The sequence below is a fragment of the Neodiprion fabricii genome, chromosome 5, assembly GCF_021155785.1.
Source record: "Neodiprion fabricii isolate iyNeoFabr1 chromosome 5, iyNeoFabr1.1, whole genome shotgun sequence".
Lineage (NCBI taxonomy): Eukaryota > Metazoa > Arthropoda > Insecta > Hymenoptera > Diprionidae > Neodiprion > Neodiprion fabricii.
The window spans coordinates 27,406,824-27,429,127 of record NC_060243.1 but is presented as its reverse complement, the minus strand read 5'-3'; the positions used below and the strand labels follow the sequence as shown (position 1 = coordinate 27,429,127).

General features: G+C 37.5%; 1 protein-coding gene across 18 annotated transcripts; it reads left to right on the top strand.

Annotated features, from left to right (window-relative positions):
- Positions 1-460: 460 nt before the first annotated feature.
- Positions 461-21,934, top strand: LOC124183926 (antichymotrypsin-2-like). 18 transcript variants are annotated; one of them, XM_046573114.1, is made up of 9 exons: positions 3,697-3,828; positions 4,931-5,043; positions 5,189-5,371; positions 5,674-5,884; positions 5,953-6,167; positions 6,469-6,654; positions 6,796-6,931; positions 12,584-12,695; positions 13,390-13,502. In XM_046573114.1, exons 1-9 carry the CDS (start codon positions 3,756-3,758, stop codon positions 13,421-13,423), a joined length of 1,263 nt encoding a protein of 420 aa, XP_046429070.1. In that variant the 5' UTR covers positions 3,697-3,755; the 3' UTR covers positions 13,424-13,502. The 18 variants fall into 18 exon arrangements, with proteins under 18 accessions (XP_046429077.1, XP_046429069.1, XP_046429064.1 ...); XM_046573117.1 differs by lacking the exons at positions 12,584-12,695; positions 13,390-13,502 and adding exons at positions 19,869-20,010; positions 20,350-20,610 and having other exon boundaries at positions 3,699-3,828; XM_046573121.1 differs by lacking the exons at positions 3,697-3,828; positions 12,584-12,695; positions 13,390-13,502 and adding exons at positions 461-617; positions 21,445-21,934.
- The last annotated feature ends 370 nt before the right edge of the window (positions 21,935-22,304 follow it).

Below are 22,304 nucleotides of genomic sequence, written 5' to 3'. Positions count from 1 at the left end.
TAAGGCGATATGAAACGAAGTTTCGAGATCCAAGCTTTTGTTCATAATTCTAGTATTTTCTACTATTGAATTTTTAAAGAGAAGTTTGCGGCTTAGGATCATTATAAACATTTGATTCAAATTCTCGATGTACGACTAACTTGTAATGCAATTCAAAAAATGTATATCGAGTTTTGGCTAACTAGCTACGTGAACTGTAAACTGGCCTATGGAATAAAAACGATCGAATTTCCCTTTCACGCGGCTTGTCAAGCCTGATGTCATTTGACCGGTACAGCCAGTTACACTTCCATGCTCGCACATTCGAGCGCAAACAAAACGAATAATGGAAGGAGCATTTGGTCACCTTCATCGAGGGGATTTTCCAAGTGCGTCGAACATGTACAATTTGTTTATTTGAAAAGGAGGAGAGGAAGGCAGAACTTTTCATGGTTACAAAAATGAGACGGGTGGCAAGACAGACGTTGAGGGACGCGGTCGGAACGGCCGGGACTTTGATACTCGTACCGGCGGTAGGAGAGGATGTATAATGAGGCGCATTCACTTTCTGGTGAGCTTCAGTTTACATCTTGTTGCCGAGCTGAACTGAACCTCAACTCAATTCAAGATGCGGACCCGTAAGTAACATCACGTTATATCTCGCTACGTGTCATTACTTTGCTGTAGGAACACGTGACTGGGTGTAAAGTTTTGTCACATTCGTCCCGATTCATTGGTTATGGATAATGGTTAATGATCTGTCCGTACACTTGTGTATACGTGCGCTCATAACGTCTGCTGCAACGGTGTCAACCATGCGAAGTTGATGATGGAAATGATTTCAAATTGATTTGTATTTTCGTTAACCGAGTTGATAAGACTTGACTCGAAAACATATCCCAATCAATGGTTTGCACTGGTTAAGAGCTTTGAGTTTAAAACTTGTCGATAAACCATCGGAGGCAAATCTGTGATAATTTTAACCATTTTAATTGCATTAGTTGTCACAGGTCTTGTAGGGAAAATTTTACCCTTTTGTTTCTTAAATACGTGTACCACAAATATTGATTCTATTCTTGATCAAAATATGTGATTTGTTCACCTTCATATTACTACGGCAAAAAAGTCTAATTATTATTAATACCACCAGCTGTACGTTTTAAATTTGTGTACGATTATTTCAGGTGTAAAATAATGGAGTATCTTGTTTTATGTAATTGATCTTACTATCGGTGAGATCTCTCAAAGTTGCGTGTAATATCTGATTTCTCAGTAGAAGATGAATTCACGGAATCCCATCGTTCAATTGCCCCAGGCTGTAACTCTAATCTATACACGATACAAGAAAAAGAATATTCTCTGAAAATCGTCGACTTATCGCGCTCGTCACGTCTATGGTTTGAGATAACATCGTGACCATTCTTGCTTACAATTATTATTACCAGTTTATCATCTGACTTGGTGAATGAATCCATTTCCAAACAACAGTCGATCACTGATGGTACTGGAGTGAAAATTTCCACTGTTTGGTTCGCGGAAAAAATGGACTCTATGAGTTTGACAGATGTCTAATTAGGACATATATGTAACCACCATTTCTTCACCGTTCAACTTGTAGCAAGTTTGTACGATGCCAATCCCTTATCACCATGCATCCCAAATCGATCCGGCAACCTCTGACGTAACTTGTATTGTTTTACTGGGATGTTTTAACTACCATAACGACCTTGTTGACTCGTGTATTGTGCAATCTTTGAACTATTATCAACTGTCGCCTGTTGCTTTGCATGTAGACACATCGTATCGAACCACGTTTACTTGCCTGCGTATAAACAACTAATTCACCGAACAGCCAATGGTTGTGTGGCCTTATTTTTCACGCAGCATTATCAAAGAATCAATATCTTCGCTAAACAGCTGCTTCTTTTCGCGAATACACTTCAACCCTCAAACTTTCTTTCGTCAGTAATGTCGCGATGACTTCACTGCTTTCAGATATGTATGAAATACTGTCTGAAAGCAGTCATACTTTCCACACTGTCTATTGCCCGGTTGACAGTGAGTTCACCTAATAATTTCATTTTTCTACTGATGAACACGTCGCGATGGATAGATGAGTGTTTTCATGATATTCAAGGAGTAAATGCACGTCACGTAATAACCTCGTTAACACGAAATCTTTATTGGTATTCTTCCCAGAATGCAGGCAATATAAACATCACGAAATCGGAGATTTTTTCTTCTCGGTTTTATTAACGATGAGGTGAGACTTTTGCTTGCGTGCGCGGATTAAGCAGAACTCCGTTGACTTTCCGTCGAAAGCCTTGAACGATGTCGCTCCGGTCTGTGAAAATATTCATGGTCGAAGACTTATGAGACTTTTTCGTTGAATATATCACTTTGAATCCCATCGCGCTGGATCGCCGTAAGTCTTATGATAATTCGATGTCGGTACATATGTGAATCTCAATCATCGGTGATTTCGATCCTACCACACCTCTCGGCTACCACAGTATTCGATGAACTAGTTGAGGAAAAGTTGTTGGATAAAAACGGGTTGGAAGTAAAATCCTGTTTGTAATCCTATTGCAATCTTCCTTCCCAGGCAAGATCGGACCCAATGTACAAGCCATAAAACGTCTTAATATCCTCTTTGTGATAGGTAGTGATCAGCATATTTCAAGTGTGCAAAGTGAGATCATTCGTCGTTTTATAAACAACGGGATATTTTTTTCCTCATCTTCATTTTTAATCGAATTCGAATATCGTGACTACTTTCGATTATACTAAAAATGACGAACAACGTCTCTCGGTAACATTTCCGTACATGGCTGTGTTTCGTGGTAAAGTATTAGGTGATTCGCGTCTTCGTCCATCGATGCACGACGGTTACAAACGTATCTCAGGAAATCTAGAAATGTAGAAATAGTAATTTCACGACTAACTCGTGCATTCCTCTCTCCGAGTAATAACATAACGATTACCGGTTAATACAGCCGTTAACGATGTTTATCAATTAACTTCACAAATTGGCTGTCACCTGAAATAGACGAGTATATAATGGGTGTTTCCATTACTGATTTACATAACGCACGACTGACGTATAATGCTTGGAAGAAGACACGTTGTAACCTCCTAGGAGCGATGAATTAAAAAAAAACCTGGTTAATAAGAAACCCGTTTAGACTCTCTATGTATGCGTATACATACATGTTCAAGGAAGACAATTTTATTTCGTGACGGTTATAGTCAAGGTTAACTCGTATTGTCCGAACTTGTAGAAGCTCATCGTATAGTATGTACGAAGAGCAACCAATTTCCATACAATCTTTCGGACTCTGGTTGCACGTTCGATAAATGCACCTTCCTTTTCACTTGGCGCATTACAAGATCTCTCTACAGTAACTCGCTGTTGCCGTCATCGATTAACATGCCACAGCTCTGATTTATGAAGAGTGGCGAATGGCTGCGAAACCCGATCATCATTATATCGCGTGCAAACTGATAATGCTGTACAACTTTCATGCACAAGCGATGATGAGCTTGTTGTTCTGGTCGTACGGGCTGTGAGTAATCGTCATCGGTTTATCGACATAGATTGCTAGTCGCGTTATCTACGACGACTAATTTCTGAACTACCTGCTGTAGATGCAACCAAGAGTGTTATTTTCAGCCATTAGGTTTACCTCCCATGAAATCACCGCATATACAGCTCGTATAAGTCGATGTGAAAGTGTATTCTCTGTCAGTCAGTTCAGCTTTGCTTCAGTCGCCACATGTTCGAGCGGTTGATATTTACCGGCCGGTTTGTCAAAGGTGTTTCCTCGTTCACACGTCATTCTCGCAAAGGTTAGACTATAAAGCATGTTGTTTGACCAATTTTCATCCAGACTTAATTAAGTTAGCTTTGTAAATCCTTGGACGTCAACACTATAGGTATGTTCCATATTTCTATCACGAACTTGTAACGATATTTTTTCCTCGTTATTGAGGAGCGGCAATGTCACGGTGGAATTTGCACACTATATATTGATTCCCAAGTCCAATGGATGGGTGGATGCTCCGTGTTTATTCTCCTTCACGTCCATTGTGAGGATGAATTTTCGATGCTCTATGCCACTAGGCGCTGTCTGATCCAGGCATGCGCGATCGCGTAGAGCCACCATCGCATAGACTAAAAGTCTCTAAGTTGTCCGATGTCATTCGGTGTGTAGTGGTCGTAGCCAGGCATAATTCTGAGATCTACACCCAGTTGTGTTGTTGAAAGGTCAGTAAAAGTTCGGTCGGCAACCGGTGTAGTTGAATTTGTAGAGAAAAATTCATTTCACGTTAATCTTTGAAGATATTTCGAAATATTTTGTTATTTCAGTCGTCTTTTCATCTATCAAGGAAGTTGGACCATTCGATAAAACCTTTGACAACTTTGATGTAACGAACTTGATTTGAATTGTTTACATCGTGCTGCGTACCAATGAGATGATATTGAATCCCGCGTGTTTACATACGAAATTTGAAAGTAACTGTGATCGGTTATCCGAGATTTTACTTCTGAACAAGTTTGAAGGGAAAAAGAATGAAATAGTCCAATTCTTTTGCGTTTTTTTACTATCCAAAATGAATTTCAAATTTCATGTGCATATTTGAAACTGAGTGATTCAATATTAACACAACAAGTTTTAATGGCTTATATAGAAACAGTTGAGTACTTTGACTCGACAGCCCTTGTCGAAGGGGATTGAAGGGAAACGTCAAAACAGTTTCTTCATCTTTAAGCTGAACCCGATTGACTGCACAAGCCATGTGTTATGCATTGCACTACCCGAAACACGTGATCACCGACAAATTAGTTTTGTGTAATTTAGAAAGTTTCAGAAACTCTTGATGCCGTCGATGAAATCGTGTGAACATTTCTTTACAATATATTTTCTTCACAAATATTCGTATGTTTCAGTACTGTTGTTTTCCGCTGCGGCATTCGCTGTTTGCGCCATGGCTGACCCAAGTAACGATCCACTCCGGATCATTGCCCGGAGTACTGGTGGATTCTCCAACAGATTTTTGAAAGTAAGAGTAAAAAATTCTAGTATAAAGTGTAAAGGTTTCGTAGTACATAATAAAAATCAATGTTTCGCCATGTATTCTTTTCTACGCTCGAATTCAATCTTCTTCATGTCTCATACATTCAGCAAGGTGTATTTTCAAATTGCAGACTGTTGTGGAATCACAACCGGGCAACTTGATCTCTTCCCCGTTGAGTGCTCAGGTTGTTCTTGCCATGGCTGCCTATGGCGCTGGTGGTTCAACTGCCACTCAAATGCGAACATCTCTCGGCATTCCAGCCAACAACGCATTAGGTCAATCTGGTTACAAATCGCTGATTGAAACGTTGAACGTAAGCTGAGCTGGGGATTCATGTCAATATTTGAGCAAGTTGATGATTATAGGAAGAACTTGCTGTATAATATTCCACGAAAGAAGTATAAAGTGGTAGAATGACGATGCGGTCACTAATCGTAAAGAATATTGTTAGCGGCATTTAGTAAGCGTTAGTTGTATATCGATGAGTTCTGAAAAATGTTTTGACCCTCGGTGTATTTAAGTGAAACTGCAACTCACCGATGCTTGAACTAATCTGTTTTCTTTCAAGTATTGTGTTGGACTCTTTCGGTTAATGAAGGACACTAATCGTTTCAGGCTGTGAAAGGAGTTCAACTAAAGATGGCCAATAAAATCTACACTTCAGACATGGTTCCTATAAAGGCTTCGTACAAGGAAATTACTGCTGTAAAATTCTTGGCGGAAACCGAAAGTCTTGACTTTGGTCGTTCGGCAACTGCCGCCGCTAGCATAAACGCTTGGTGTGACGAGCAGACTAACCATCGTATCAAGGATGTAGTTACTGCAGGTATGTTTGATTAGGAAAATCAACTCGTGTTAGATGTTCGCTACTGTTTCTCAATTCTTCCTACACAGACAGCCTCACTCCTGATACCGCGTTGGTTCTCGTAAACGCCGTTTACTTCAAGGGTAACTGGGCCACGAAGTTTGACTCAACCCAGACTGAAGATAGACCTTTCCACGTTGACGCAAAAACTATCATTAACGTCCCTACCATGTACATAAAGAGAAATTACCGATTCGGAAATATTCCGGAAGTCGATGCGAAATTCATCGAAATACCATATGAGGTACGTTCTGCAAACAGCAAAGACAATGATAATGGCAACATTTTTACGAGACAGTTATCTCGTAACCAAAAGTGTCTCGTTTTTCTTTCATTCTTGATTCCGAAATTTTTCAACATGATAGCAGTACGAAGTATTTTTCACAACCGTCGAGAGGATCGTTTAGATTTTCTCTAATCTATTTCAGTAATCGAACCGGATCTGCACAAGTTTGAATTGTGCGCTAATGCGTAAAGCTAGGGAAGATGAAAAATTTTATACATTCTTAAGGCGTGACACTATAGCATTTCTCTCTCATCTTCAGGGTAAAGAACTCAGCATGATCATCATTCGACCGAATCAAATCGACGGACTGAAGCGAATACAGGATAATCTCCATACTGTAAATTTAACCGACCACTTGAAACGCTCGTATTCAAATGAAGTTATGTTGTACCTTCCGAAATTCAAGATCGAAACAACGTTGGACCTTAAGCCATCTTTGGAAAAGGTATGTCTTTAATCTACCAACAATTTTTTTTCATATAACAAGGTTGATTGATTTTTTTTTTGTGGCGTTTCTTACTCATTTCTTTTTCGATTCTTTATTCACGGTTACACGAGTGCTTTTATACACTGAGTTACGTTTCAGATGGGTATGTCTGAAATGTTCCAAAACGGCGCCGACTTCTCTGGCATGGCTGACGCACCGCTCAAAATCAGCAAAGTTATTCAGAAGGCGTTCATCGAAGTTAACGAGGAAGGTAGCGAGGCAGCCGCTGTTACTGGTGAGTCAATTGAACCTTTTTTAAAAGTGTGGAGAATCTTGGTCGAGCTGATTACCGTTCGGAAATTTTTAAACTTTTGTTGTTTCCTTTCTTCGTTTTATCGCATGCAACAACATGGGGAGCTTTGATTTTCATTACAAATCCATCATCTCTGGATACACATTTTATAACTATTGGAATTATTTGAAGCTATTTTTGTCTTGCCACGTATACCAGAAATAGACATGTGGTGGAAATGTTATTCCTCTGTTCAACTTGTTCGTAACGAGTTTACCGATTTTCACACGTTTAGGAAATACCTTGTTAAAAAAAAAAAAAAAAAAAATATTGGAGGTCGAACCTTTTTCCACTAAATGTAACCAATGATGTATATTTTTAGCAAATTACTCGGGAGAAATTCGTCGTACGAACGGGTTGAACTTGCATCCTTCACAATTTCAGGATTAGATCGCATGTTTCTGTGCATAGTAATCTATTGTTGGAAAGAATTGGCAACAGAAAATCTTATCTATTCATTTTTCATTTCATCAAAAACATCTGATTATTATTATCTGCTTGCTCAACTAAACTCTGTAATTATTGCGATGAAATACTGCAAGTATCTCATGCTACTTACTGAAGGTATTTTACTTGCAAATTTGACGTGTCAATTATTGATGTGGAAGTGTAAATTAAAATTTAATTAACACAACGTCGTGCGAGCAGCATCTTGATCATTTTCTTCCATTTCTATGTGAGTGAATAATATCTATATCACGTATATTGTGACAGAAGATAATGAAGAATTTGCAAAGTAAGTTATACAATTTTCTGATCTTTACCTGCTTATCATAGTTACAAAACGATTCTTTGCTGATAATTTTCCTAGAATTTATACTATATAACTTTCCAGCGCTTCATCAATCCAAGTATCTGCTTATTAATGAGCGAAATAATAATCTCTACTCTGCTGTCCGAAAGAAAACTCATTTTGCTATCGGTAACAATTCACGGCTCGATTGTTACTAATAGAGAATAATAACATCGTTTGATGCAGATTCATTCTTCAGACAGAAGACACGCTATTGGGTTTATCGTATTATTTATTTACCCTCGATCTTATAATCATTAAATGTTATTCATACCAGTAATTTTTTTTGGCATTTCATCGTTTTTGAAACAAAGTAAAAAATCTGCACAATGTTAGGGCGTTGCGTAAACTAAATTTTCAGTTATTCAGTATTCAATTTTGAAATCCGTCAGACCCTGTTCGCTTGACATATTTTTTATTCCACTATTCCTCACACCGACAAACAAATCTTCCACGAAGCGCTCTCCGTATCTTTTTTGTACAGCCATCTAATATCGACAATTTTTTTTATTCCTACTGAAATCGCGCTCGACAATTCTCATTGTCGGTTTTAAGACTGCGTCTAAATATGCATGCTTAATAAAATTGTAAATTACACTGAATTGACACGTTCATATTTTACAGTAGCCATCTCATCAGAACTGACCATTTATTATGTCTTGTATGACATTTCTAACAAGATGTTGGTGTAAATACTTGTATGCCCATATGAATGACTGTTTATGAAATACGATTCGGATTCGTGCAGCGTTCACGTCCGCAGATATATGCAATCAAAGTGGTTCAACCACTCATTTACTTGATCATTCATGTTTCATTGGCAAAGTTTTCAGCCCTACGGTATTGTCATTCGTAGTTTTCAGATATCGCTAATTTTGTTTCGTCATCCAAGACGTGCTCTCAATATCATAGCACATGCGACACACAATACGTGTGTATAATTTTCGTGCAACTGTCGTCAGCTCTGGTTAATTTCCAAAGCATCTGTGAAGTCACACGAAAAACTATACTTGAAAAGACTTATTGATACCATCCAATAACACGGCTGTGGATATATTAAGTCAACAGTGTGAAGGTAGTGCGAGTTTGTTTCTGTTATAACATGTCTGTAGACGTATGCAGAGTCCATGTTTAGTTTTTTGTTCAGTGTTGGTGATGTTGATCGTTTTGGAATTTATTGCAAGTATTTGGTGTCGAGTAATTGTTTATGTGGCAGAGATCAAAATTACGGGGAGAATCCTTATGCCAATTATGTATACCTTCCTCATCGACTGTAATTAGAGTGTATCGATCATTTCTTTACTCTATCGTACACCGCGTAGTAGGATCTGCGTTGTTGAACGGCCAAATTGTCAGTTCAACTATAGTGTGATTTGTATTCTTGAGACGACAATAATTTTGTGTATTTGTTGAATGGAAACAATATAGCACATCGATATCTGGACCTACCACGCGCATGAATTTCACTGTGCCAAAAAAATCAAGGTGTCGATACTATATTAGCTCGTTTAATATATGTTATGAAAGATAGATAATGCTAGCCGTTTCAAGAGGTTTCATTGAAATCGGTTCGTATTTAGGGATCGCGGAATTTAGAAGCGTGTGTTTTTGTATGATTTATGTCATTTTCAGACGTAAAAATTTACTCTTTCAATATACACACATTACTACACTTGTTTTCATGGCTACGCGGTAATGACGTTGCTGAAATTCTCACAGAATAGTTCAATTCATCAATTTGCAATTATGAAAATCAAAAACAATATTTGCTGAAAGTAGTTCGAAAACGTTTCCCTGAGACTTCTGTCTACACTAATCCATGAATCGTGGTCCATCTAATTACTAAATAATTAGCAAACTATACAGTTATATCTGAAGTACTTGTGAAGTTACGGGCAGTCTGATACGTCATGATGCTTCTGCATCTTCGGATCACATCGCCAGTATTGATTCAGTAATGATCATGTTGTGCCTTTAAACATCGTAGTTTGAGGTTTAGCGTAACCGATTTAACAGTCCTATGATCGCGTGATTTCCTCGCGCCCATGTCTGGGACCTGGTACTTTTTTACAAAATTTAGTCAGAATTTTTCTTGCATGACGTTGCAAACGACCCTTTTTGTCGCAATCCTGTAAAGGAGGTTGATTAGCGCACCTCTATGACCGCAGAAATTCAATACAGACTGACCGTGATTTTGCATGGTTGTGAATACGGCACTGGAATCTCCGTTATTCAACAGGGATATCTTCTGTCTTATGATCGCATCGTTCCTTGTCGCCCATGTCCCGGACCACATTCATGTTGACTTAATGTTCGAGATTCCCTCAGCAGAATATCTATTAAGAGTTCTGGACAGATCCCTATTACCGACACTTACCGACATCACGACAAATCTTTTTCCAGAACATAGTAAGTCAAGTTCTAGAAAAACGGTTGTGTTGGAGTGATGTCGGTAAATGTCGGTAATAGGGATCTATGCCCAGAACTCTCATAGCTATTCTATTTTCCTTCTACCATTTTATCACATCAGCAGTACGACAAATTTCCCTATATTTTTCATCGATTTCACTAATTTTTATAGTATTGCATCTGTACTGACTCGCGTGACCATGAAACTTTGAGTAACAGTAGCACCGTCATTTTGACACATAAATGAAATTCGTATGTAGCTTACCATTCAATATGGTACCCTGATTATCATATTGTGATTTCGACATGCGTTTCAAGCCGTGATAGAGAAAATCCGCTTCCATTATACGTGTATCATTTCAAATATTGTTTTTTCAATTTTCTCATGTTCTTGCAGAGATGGAGTATGTACTGTTGAGTGCACTTCATTGGCAAACCACAGTAAAAGTGGACCGACCGTATTTCTGTTTGATATTCCATCACGAATTGGAGGCTACATTGTTCGCCGGTCAGGTCCTGAATCCCACCACAGTATAAATGATTTTTTTTTCTTTTTTTTGTATACCTGCATTTTTGTATCGTATAAGAAGATTACTTTTGTCATACCCAATGAAATTTATAGTGTATATTGCAATAAAGAAACTGCTTGAACGTGAAAAATCAAATTTCAGTAGTATTCGTGCAAATCTTCTTATGTTTGTTTTGCAAAATTTTCAATACGATCAATCGAGTAGAAAAAACACCCACTGGTTCTCCATTTTTATCCTTTCGACGACATAAAACATGTGATAAATCTGCTCTGGTCATAGTTTGGTATTTGCATGAGTTACGCAGGGAGTTTTCGCTAACTAATTTTTAGAGTCCAGGGAACAAATCAAATCATGATGGACTGTTCATTCCAGTTATCGATAATCCCTCGGAAATCGAATCGCCCACGGTTTATTATAAGACCTCCACATTGGTTCGCGCATGAGCCGATTCTCGTTTTACTGATAGTTTCGCATTTAATTATGTTTGCGGTAGAAATTGATGACACCCCTCCATTGGCGTCGTGGCCAGAAGAGATCAAAGTGGATCGACCGTTCCTCCACTTGATTCTGCACCGTGAATTGGCTTCTCCGATATTCCATGGAAAACTCTCGACTCCAACGACGACATAATTTATCCAACGTTTCCATCCGAGACGATGTCAAATTTCAATAATATTGTTATAATGTATACTCTCTGAATGGTTTAAGGTCGTAAGGAATAAAAAGAATTTCTGAACGCATTGCCGATAGAGTAATTCGTTATTATCGATTTCCGATTTCTCTTGGCATTCAAATGCAATGGTTTCTCTGGAATGCAAAAGTGGGAAATATTTGCGAATTAAAAATACGTGTTGGGACGCTTGCTAGTTTCATATCTCGTTCATCGTGACATCCGTCACACCCGTGATGTCAGTCGTGTCTGAGAATTTCAATATTTCTGTGACAGAATTGACAATCATGCTCGAGTCTCTATCACCCGAAGAAGAAATGAAAGTGGATCGACCGTTCCTGTTATCGATCGTCCATCGCGCATTGGATTCTCCGTTATTTATTGGCCACATTTCAAGCCCAGCAATACCGTGAATTACTTGTTATCCGTAACTGTTACGTGTTACAAAGTTATCAACACGTGTTTACATGATGTACGTATATAGCCTGTAAATTAATTGCATCAAGCAACCAGTGAGAAATAAACATACAGCTCTCTAAACTCAATTTGTTGTCAGCGAATTTCGACTTTCTTACTTTCTGACTAAAGGCCTGTGGAATGTAAAACCAACGTTTGACTAGCTACGGTATTATATTAAAATACGTTACTACCACTTTTTTCGAAAGTTCAAAATTGAGTGACTGATTTTTTACAGCCATATTCACAATTTCTTACCCACCTTTTCATTACAAGGTTTAACGCGTTGGATACAGAACAACTCTGGCGAGAAACATCTTCATTTCGTCAACAACAGGTTAAAAATTTTTTCTTCTCAACATATTGACTATTGGGTCTAATTTTTTCAGTGATTTTACATAAATTGACGATGTCTTATTTTATGGAATAATTAACATTGAACAATTTTGCAGTATCCTTTTCGTTTTTCTGTTATATTAATGTAATTAGATGTACATACATAAATTATCTAACCATTTCTACTAGCAAAATCGTGAACATTTCAAGGTTCTTTGAATCAAAGCTTATCGGTAATATTTCATAAGGGATGCATTTTTTACGATATTATTGAGCGGTTTCTTTTTTGGGGGGGAAATTTGGGATTTACTTACGGAATCCACACTTTAGGTAATGTTGCAATTCTTAAGATTATTATCTAATGAACCACATACATATATTCTCACGTTTATGTAATACAGGATTGAGCGGACGGCGTTCTTTCGATATCTCAAAAAAGACAACGGTCTTGAACGTGAACCGGCCCTTTATACTTTTCCTTCGTCAGGCAGAGACAGTGCCGATAATCGCAGGGCAAGTACGAGACCCAAGAAATGATTCGCATAAGAATTAAGCCTCGGTGAGATGAATCTGACGAACGTTTTTTGTTTACCAGCTGACGTTTTATCTCTTCTAACAAATTGTTTTTATTCTTTTTTATTTTCAAAACGAAACCTGTCGTTTCTGCGACATTTTTTTAATCCGATATCATATTTCATATTTTTAATTTGGGGGCTTCACGAATTTGTCGTCATTTGTTACCGTAAATTTTAACAGACGAGGAATGCTCCATACACTAAAAAATCACTATCAATCCGACAAAATATTTTTAATCAGCAGTTTTTTGGGTTTCGGATATTGGTTTGAAATGCACGGCTAAAACATGCGTAAAGTTTTTAGAATAAGATAATAACATAATGTCGTTAAATATATTCGAAGGGGGCCAAAATTTTCCACCAAATTCGTTTTAGGTCCAATTTATCACCCCGATTTTATTCCTAAAGTGTCGAATATACACATTTGTATTCATGAGTGTACGAACATTGCGCTTCTATTTTCAAATGTCGGCTTGACCTGCGCTTGGATTTGCGATTATTTTTGCCAAATTTTTTCCCGATGTTCATTGAAAATTATTGCAAAATCGACTTTCGCTACAGGGGTATTTCAAAAAATTCAACGTTATGTGCGATGAAACAAAACAGTGTGATATGATGGGTGATTTTTCCAGAGCTCCAAGTTCTTCCTGGCATGGCGTTGCCTGACCCTCAGCAAGTATTCCTCGTCGACAAGCCAGCTTGTTACATGATATATCATCGGAATTTTAACGCAGTCTTATTTATCGGAAATCTGTATCAACCTGTGTCTCAAACCGCATGAATATTTCCACGGTTTAGTTTACGATAAATTTATGTCAAAATTATACGTACCTATATTCTAGCAAATACTCAGAGTACGGGGTAATGCAAGATTTTTTTTTTAAATCTCTTGCATATATTCATTCGTAAATCATTGTACTAATAAACCTATCTCACTATTCATTTTCTCTATGCCTTATACATATACGCTTTTCTACGCAATTGTAATCCGAGCATTTATGCTCGTCTAAAGTCTCATCCCGTCCGTGCTTTCGGTCGAATTTCTAGGTACGTTGGATCAATCTTTATCCCAGATATCGAATAGGAATTTAAGATTTTACCATGCCGCTGTTCTCAGTAAGAGCGTATAAATTTCATGTCAAAAATCTCTTGACCAATTTTCAGAAACGTATCAAGTCAGTCGAATCGTTCAGAAGCTTTACCCTAGCATCAAACTATTTAGGATTAGTCCAGAATTCTATTACTCACCGTTTATTATTGTACATGTACATATTTGAAAAAAAAAAAAAAACCTTTATAGCCATGCATTGCATCGTGTAATGAATGAACGCAGCGCTGGGTTATGTATCTTACATAATACATTATTTTTCTTCCAGGATTTATACTCCTGCCAGTAAGCGCCAATTACCAACCCCCACCACCAGAAAGATTTATGGTTGATCGGCCAATCTATTATGCGATACATCATCGCGACTTGGACCTACCCTTGTTCAAAGGCGTTCTTCACTTTCCCATCTCTGCATAAAGCGTTCATTTTCAACGATCACTCCAAAACTAAATCGCCCTACAGATAGTGTGAAATTTTCAGAAACTAGATGCTAATAATTATCTATATAATTTACTGCGTTTTTTCGTGTATACATTCAATAATAACGTTTATTTGTATGCATTTCCATAACACCGAATACTTGGAATCACTTTTAGATTCTTCCATTATCGTTTTCCTTGTCAAACCTTGTAAGCAATCCTTCAGACATCTCTTTTGTATTGTGTAGTATATACAATACTCTGCAAAAGCTCGACCCAGTCTTTCGTACAGCGATGATTTTTTCCCAGCATTTAATCGAAACGCTATTTCTCACAGGACAAGATGCATGAATGTTCCGAGATTTACTTGACAAATTTTTTGTTATATCTGTAATGTGCTTGCTCTTAGTGGAGGGCGTCTTTGATTAATCCCCTTCTAATTTATTCTATGTTCGTACGCTTTCGCTCTTTTATATCGATACCCTTCGTATCCCGCAATTAGCTGCGATTCATTCTATGCTTAATTTCAATTTTTTTTTCTCAAATTTGTAGCAACTTCTACGGGAAGAATTATCCATCCGCCACAAACATTCGCGGTCAACCGACCGGTGTATTGTGCGATACATCATCGTGAGCTGGACCTGCCACTATTTGTCAGCGTTATTAAAGAAATATCACGAAACGTGGTTTTATTGAAAACGTGAATCGGTTAAAAAAATTCGATCGTCAATTATTTGTTCTATTGAATTAAACAAAATTATTCTTATTTGGAAAGATTTTAAGCCGTCAAATTAAATCGGGTTTCGGAACTGTTTAGCTAAAATTTTGGCATTTATTCTGCGGTGACACGATTTATATTGCGATGAAAGAACTTCTACATATTCCTAATCCATTTTCTCGTTACAAAATTTTAACGACGTCTTTTTCATTACAGCGTAAAAAAGAACTCGAAACTCTTTTCAACTTTGCGTAATACCTCGCATTTAAAGCAATTTCTATTTCGATCAATTCGAATGCTTTAACGTTGCTGAAAACTAATTTACGCTTTTGCTTAGCCATCTAACTAACGAAATTGAAGTCAGTAACGTTAACGCAATGAAATATTGCGGAAGAAACTTCAAACTCATTTTATTTAGCGTTTTACGCATGCACTAATCCACATTATCGCCTATTGTATCGCCGCTTAATTCGCTACAGCGTAATCGCAAATAAATCGCAAATCACTTATAATCATTGGACATCAATTATTTGAAACCTTCCCTAAGCCGTAAAAATGAAAAGAAAAAGAGAAAGAAAAAAAAAAATCAGTATATATCTAGGTATATAGAATCTAGGCACCCGCACTGCGCGCTGAAGAATTAAGACTCGTTTTTCGGATGAGCTTTTCAGAACACAGACTTTCTTTTTCGAATTTACTCTGTGCAGCGATTATTATACTCTCAGTAGCTGCTTGCACCGTCCAAGGTGATGGACAGTATTTTCATACACCGCTCGTCAATATTAATATGTACATACATATTTCTTATTCTAATGGTGGGCAACAGCGGGCCAGCAAGTGCCGTTTGGCCACCCCCGGAACCACAAAGATTTATCGTCGATCGGTCAGCGCACTTTGCGATTTATCACCATAGCTTGGACTTTCCCTTATTCACTGTCGCTGTTCACCAGCCCGCCATTGCTTAAGCCGTAATATCCAATCGCGTATACCAATTGTTGCACTCTGTTCGATTCTGCATTCAGATGCATGTACACTTGGTAGCAGTGACTCTGAGACGGATAATTTTCCAAGCGAATCGGTAAGTCGGTTACGTTGGTAATGCCGTATCAGACCGCAGCGCTACCGTCGGCCGGTCTAGAAACAGGCTCGATCTTTGTAAACGTAACATAATCCATGACTGTCGAATTTAACAAAAAAATATAAACAAGTGACAGTTGCGTTGTGTTTACCAAGATTGAACCTCTTGTGGCCGCCGGTGGCGCTGCGGGTTGATTCAGCATTGCCAACCTAACCGATTTATCGGGAAACTTAACCGTCTTAGAATTACTGCGACCAAGTGTACGTTACAATTTTGATACATCGGTCGTGAATGTTAATGTGTACATACATGTTTCTTATTCTAGTGGGCATCGCCGTGCCAGCAAGTGCCGTTTGGCCACCCCCGGAACCACAAAGATTTATCGTCGATCGGCCAGCGCACTTTGCGATTTATTATCGTAACTTGGACGTTCCCTTATTCACTGTCGCTGTTCATCAGCCCATCATTGCTTAAGCCGTGATATCGAATCGCATATACCAATTATTGCACTTTGTTCGAATCTCGATTCAGATGTATGTACACGTGGTAACAATGATTCTGATATGTATAATTGTGTAAATGAGTCGTTAAGTCGGTTACATTGGTAATGCAGTATCAGATCGCAGCGCTATCGCCGGCTGGCCTAGAAACAAGTTCAATCTTGTCAAACGTAACATAACCAATGACTGTCGAATCTAACACAAAAATACAGACAGGTGACGGTAACGTTATGTTTAAAAAAAAAATTGAGTCTCTTGTGGCCGGTGGTGGCGCTGCGGACTGATTCAGCATTGCCAACGTAACCGACTCATCGGAAAAATTAACCGTCTTAGAATTATTGTGACCAAGTATATATCAGATGAAAAATATATGCGTCTCACGGACTTGAGGAGATTTTTCGGAATCGCTTCCCAGCCCATAATACTCCATTATGCTTTGATTAAAATTATGACAACAGCAAATTGTCAATTCTCACGACAAAATGTATGCTTTTTAAAGCAAGAAAAAAGGTCCAAGAATAAAGATCCTAACTTTCTATAACACAACGATGTTGGTTTTTTCACTTGTTAAAACCGTTATTTCGCTATTTTAGAAATGTCTGAAATTCAGTATAAACCGTATAATTAAGCAAAACACACTGCAGCCAGGTTTTGTAAACTCCGCATTATTAAAACAATACTTTTAAAGTTCCAGAAAGGTGATACCATAAAAATTCATTCTATTCACACTAGTGCGTTTCTTCTACGACCCTGCATATTATTTCTTCTCGTTATTGTTAAGTTTTATTTTCTCTCTTTCTCTTACTTCAGCGGTCGTCGTACCTCAAGTGCTGAGCATAAGTTACCCGCCCCGGAAACCAGACAGATTCGTGGTTGATCACCCGGCTTATTACGCAATACAACATAGCGATTTGGGCGCAACCTTGTTCACTGGCGTCATTCATCGGCCCGTCATCGCTTAGGACGCGACATCTCTTCGTGGATCATGCCTTTGAAATTGCCTGGTTAACAATTTTCACCGGTGTCCTCTTACGAACAATTAATACGCAATAATCTGACGATGCTTCCATGCTTACAATGCTTCGCGCAAATATTTCGCTAATCTTTCTATTACATTACATTACACACACATCTATATGACTCCGGATAAGATGCTCCATCAAAGCTTGTCTAGTTATATTCGTTGCACGGAGTGAATTCTTAACGACTGCACGCTTCGTTGTTTATTAAAGGTTAGTGCGCACGCGCTACAATACGAGAGTATTGTATACGAGCTCTTTACCAGGGCGACCAACTGTCGCTAACCTCAAAAATTTTGACAGTTTTCGCTGGCAGTTGTGCTCAATTCACAGTTGTAAAAAACTTTGAGGTGTCACACATTGCGGCGAGCTGTTGTCTAAATTTATGACGGTTGGTCGCCCTGGCAAACAGCCGCTATCGGACTGTACCCCGTGCGCATTGAATTTTAGCAGACGACGGAACGTGCATCGTTAGGAATTCACTCAGTATACCGCACATACTGTTATGCAAGCCATGGAATATGGACTGTGTGGTCTTATGCTTCTCCTTCTTGTAGGTGTAACAATTTCTTACTACTACTATTGATATTATTATTATTGTTGTTGTTATTCTTATTATAATTAGTTTCATTGTAACGTACCAGGATGATTTTGTTATGATTTGATTTTTTTCCAGTTATGAAAGTTCTTGCATTAAGCGCAATTAGGCATCCTGACCAGGTGGATATATTTACGGTCGACCGACCTTATTATTATGCGATATATCATCGGCCATACAAAACCGACTTGTTCAGTGGCATCGTTCAACTACCGAGCTTAATATAAGTTTCCTATTATTATTATTATTAATACTGCTATTATTATTACATCGATTTTATGCATCGTAGAACGAAGCATGAATTGATTTATTATCAAACCGGTGATGTGAGATAAATTTTTGTATATCAATCTTTTTATGATTATCTAATAAATAGCTTTTCTATCAAATTTTACCGACGCACATTTTTATAACTAAAAAACCCTTTTACCATATTGGTATAAAATATCGTAAAATAATACGCGTACAACGAGTAGCGGGTTTTATTTACCCCTTTAATTGTATTATCAATGAAATGATACACCTGTTGAGTGAGTTCGTGCTATAAATTTTGCAGGTATCACTCAATTCCCATTTTGAAACGAGGCGATATCTTATCTCAGAGAAAGAAAACAAAAGAACCGACAACCCGAGTACTTTCTTCCGGAGTGATTGTTTGATTTTTTTTTTTTCTCATCTGATTATAACACAACACATTTGCTTATCATTTCCACGGCTAATTGATGAAATATTTTTTTTCGGTCCGTTTGTGTTTTCGTGTGTTTTTAAAATTATTCTGTGAATTGGAACACGTTCAGATCTATCATTTTTTGTCCTTTACAGCACCTTTCATCCGACCCATGTCGTTGGTTGCACTTGACTCAAATGCCTTCTCAGTGGACAGGCCATTTATAGTATTCGTAACTCACCTGCGAACAAGAATTGTACTCTTTGAGGCTTCGGTCGCTCGGCCCAATTAATCCGAAGCGGAAACTTCTCGACATCACTCATCACTTTAGAAGTCTTAGAAATTAACGTATTTAAAAATTCATTACTCATTATTGCTAATTTTATACATACTTCACCAGACCAACAATAATTACGCGACGACTTTATTATAACATAATGTTTTATGTGCCTGTTGACATGAAACATAGCTGCATATAGTTATTATTATTATTAGTTTTTTTTTACGTAATAGGTACATCTGTACGTGTGTTATACCTTTAGTTTCATTATGCATAAACGATCTCAGCATGAAATATATATAGACGTAATAAATGAATTATAGCATTGTTTGTTTGTTTTTTTATGTTTAAACTACCGCTTCGTGTAACTTGCATAAAAATCCCAGAGTGGAAAAAATATTTTCTAAAATTGATCAGGAATTTTTTGCACGAAAATCGCTCGGTACGAATTTCCGCGAGTTTTTTTTCTTTATGAAGCGTCGATTTTTGATTATCAAAAATGCTATGCTTCTCGTGGTTTTTTTTTTTTTTTTTTGGTGATATTGAATAGTTTATACTCGCATGTTTCATAGTTTCTACAGAGATGCTGAGTTTAGAAGAGTGGAAATAAGAATTCACCAAATCAAAACTCCTCATTGATTGCCCTTTTTATCCTTGTGAGTCTTATCGTCTTCTTCTCCCATATTGATAAATTACAGTAATTTTTTTATCTGCTACTTTGCAGCTGGTTTTGCAGTGGCCTACAGTTTATCCGTACCGTCCGAACCTCCAGAATTCAAGGTCGATCGTCCCTTCTATTACGAAATCAAATCTGTAACCCACAATGTACCAATTTTCGCAGGAGTCCACAAGGGGCTGTAATTAAGGTACGACAATGCGATAATTAGATAAGTTAATATTTATCACTTACTTGAAATGCGTTGCCTCGTCTAAAACCGCGGGTAAATTTTTTCCAATTGTAAGACAATTGGCCTCTTGTTATAGTTTTGCTTCAGGAGGAACAATTTTTTGCAATTTCATGGTTCTTATTTTACGAATTTTTATACGTCCATCGGCTTTATTTTCGGTCTACTCAACAATGTCAGCATTCCTTATTCCCTTTTGGAAAAAGTAATTTATACCAAACTCAGTCTATTAATGCGCCGATTGAGCATTGATCGATAAGCTCCTAAGACTGTGATAAACGTGTACTGTATTTGTTTTAGGGGAAACATTGAGCTACAGATCGTTATTCGACGAAAATACTCAACGCCTGAAGATAAATCGTCCATTTTTAACGATCATCACGTGGAGAGGGATTCTGATATTCTTTTCTCACGTCGTCACATTTCCTTTGCGACATCATGGACGCTGAACTGATAAATAAATAATCGTGCCTCTACTCTTAAATTTATACAAATCGATTTTATGTACTACCTCCGGAGAAGCTTATAATTATTCAAATAATAAACTCCTCGAAATAACAAGCTTACGTGATTCAATCATCAACGTTTTCACTCATACGACAAACCTAAAGCTGATTTAGGCTATCGCAAATTATTACATGCCGTCCGGGTGTTAAAAAATGCTTCGAAAATGGGTCTTTGTTATTAATTTTTTTTTCTTATACTTGCAGGTATCACTGCTACCTTCAAGATGGCACGAGTTACAGAAAATCAGCCAGAATCTTTTCACGTTGATCGTTCGGCACTGTTCGCTATTAGGCATACTTCAAGCGGAACAATCATTGTCACTGGCCTGCTCACCAGACCCTAATCACTCGACAAAAGTGCTAAAAGTGTCGTAAACACTTTCAATAGAAATTTTTATACGACATATTTATACACATTTGTTTTCAAGTACATCATTTTTAACAAAATAAGTCAGCCACTGTGATGTATGCTACGCTTTGTGGTATATACATCGTTGAACATACGAATAAAATTCAACCCCATGACTAACTATCGTGTGTGTTAAATCACCTCAATTCCCAGCAAACACGCAATTCGCTATTAAACAATTTTTACATCGAGATATCGCAATTCCAAAAACTGCGAGATCGAACGAAAATTCACGCCATTGGGATTTCTCTACTAATCATCATTCATGAATCACGAATGAATTGAAGAAAATAAACACCCGGCTTCCATTATGGTACAGAAAAAAATATATTTCTTGTTCACAAGCATGCATTAATCGTAAGTGGGATAAATCTTTTACTATCAAAAATATTTCCGTTGAGAGAAAAAAAATAATAATAATTATAGAAACAATGATTCACCCATATACTAATTAGACGAATAACGATATTTTTGTTTCAGCAATGTTCATAGAAAATCGGTGTATGATAATGCCACATGAAATATCAGTTGACCGTCCATTCCTTTATGCGATCGTACTATTGCACAAAACTACCGAGGGCAAGCTAGAAAATATTGTGCCATTGTTCACCGGCCGTGTGACGAATCCAGTGCCATAATTTTCATCGAATATTTACGTAGATTATTAACGCCAAATCAAGTTTGTAGAAATGCAGTAGCTTTATCTTGCAAACCTGAATCGGCAGCTCAACCGTGCCAAACGATAAAACTCTAGAGAATAAATAATCGATACATGCCAAATTGTGTCTCGACTGTAATAGTTGCGAATAAAAGCAACAATTTATGTAGTGTAAAGGGATTTGAAATCCCGAGATACTTATAAGAACAGTCCTAAATTTTACCAGTAAATAGTTGTGTCAATTTAAAGCTAATATTATTAGTATACTATGTGCCGTAAATGAAAAATATATAACTCGTAAGTGGATCGAAATTTTATGCAATTATTTGTGGTTAATAAAACTATAATATATGTATAATAAAAATGCAAACATGTAATTTTCACGAATCATTATACCCTGGAATAATGAATATTTTCATGGGTGATCGACGGGTGGAAAAGAATTGAAGAACAGTTTGACTGCAAGTGTTGGAGAAATTGTCAAAATTTTAAATACCTTCTATCAATCTATCGATCAAACAATGCAATTTCGCTAAACTTGAGGACAAAACCGCAAAGGCGTAGAATAGCAGGAATTTATATTCGGTAGTTTTTAACTCCAACGACATGAAAATCTTGGCACATTTCGCACTAGCATACAGCCAACAGGAAGAAGTGAACTTGAAAAGAGTCGTTCTTTGAA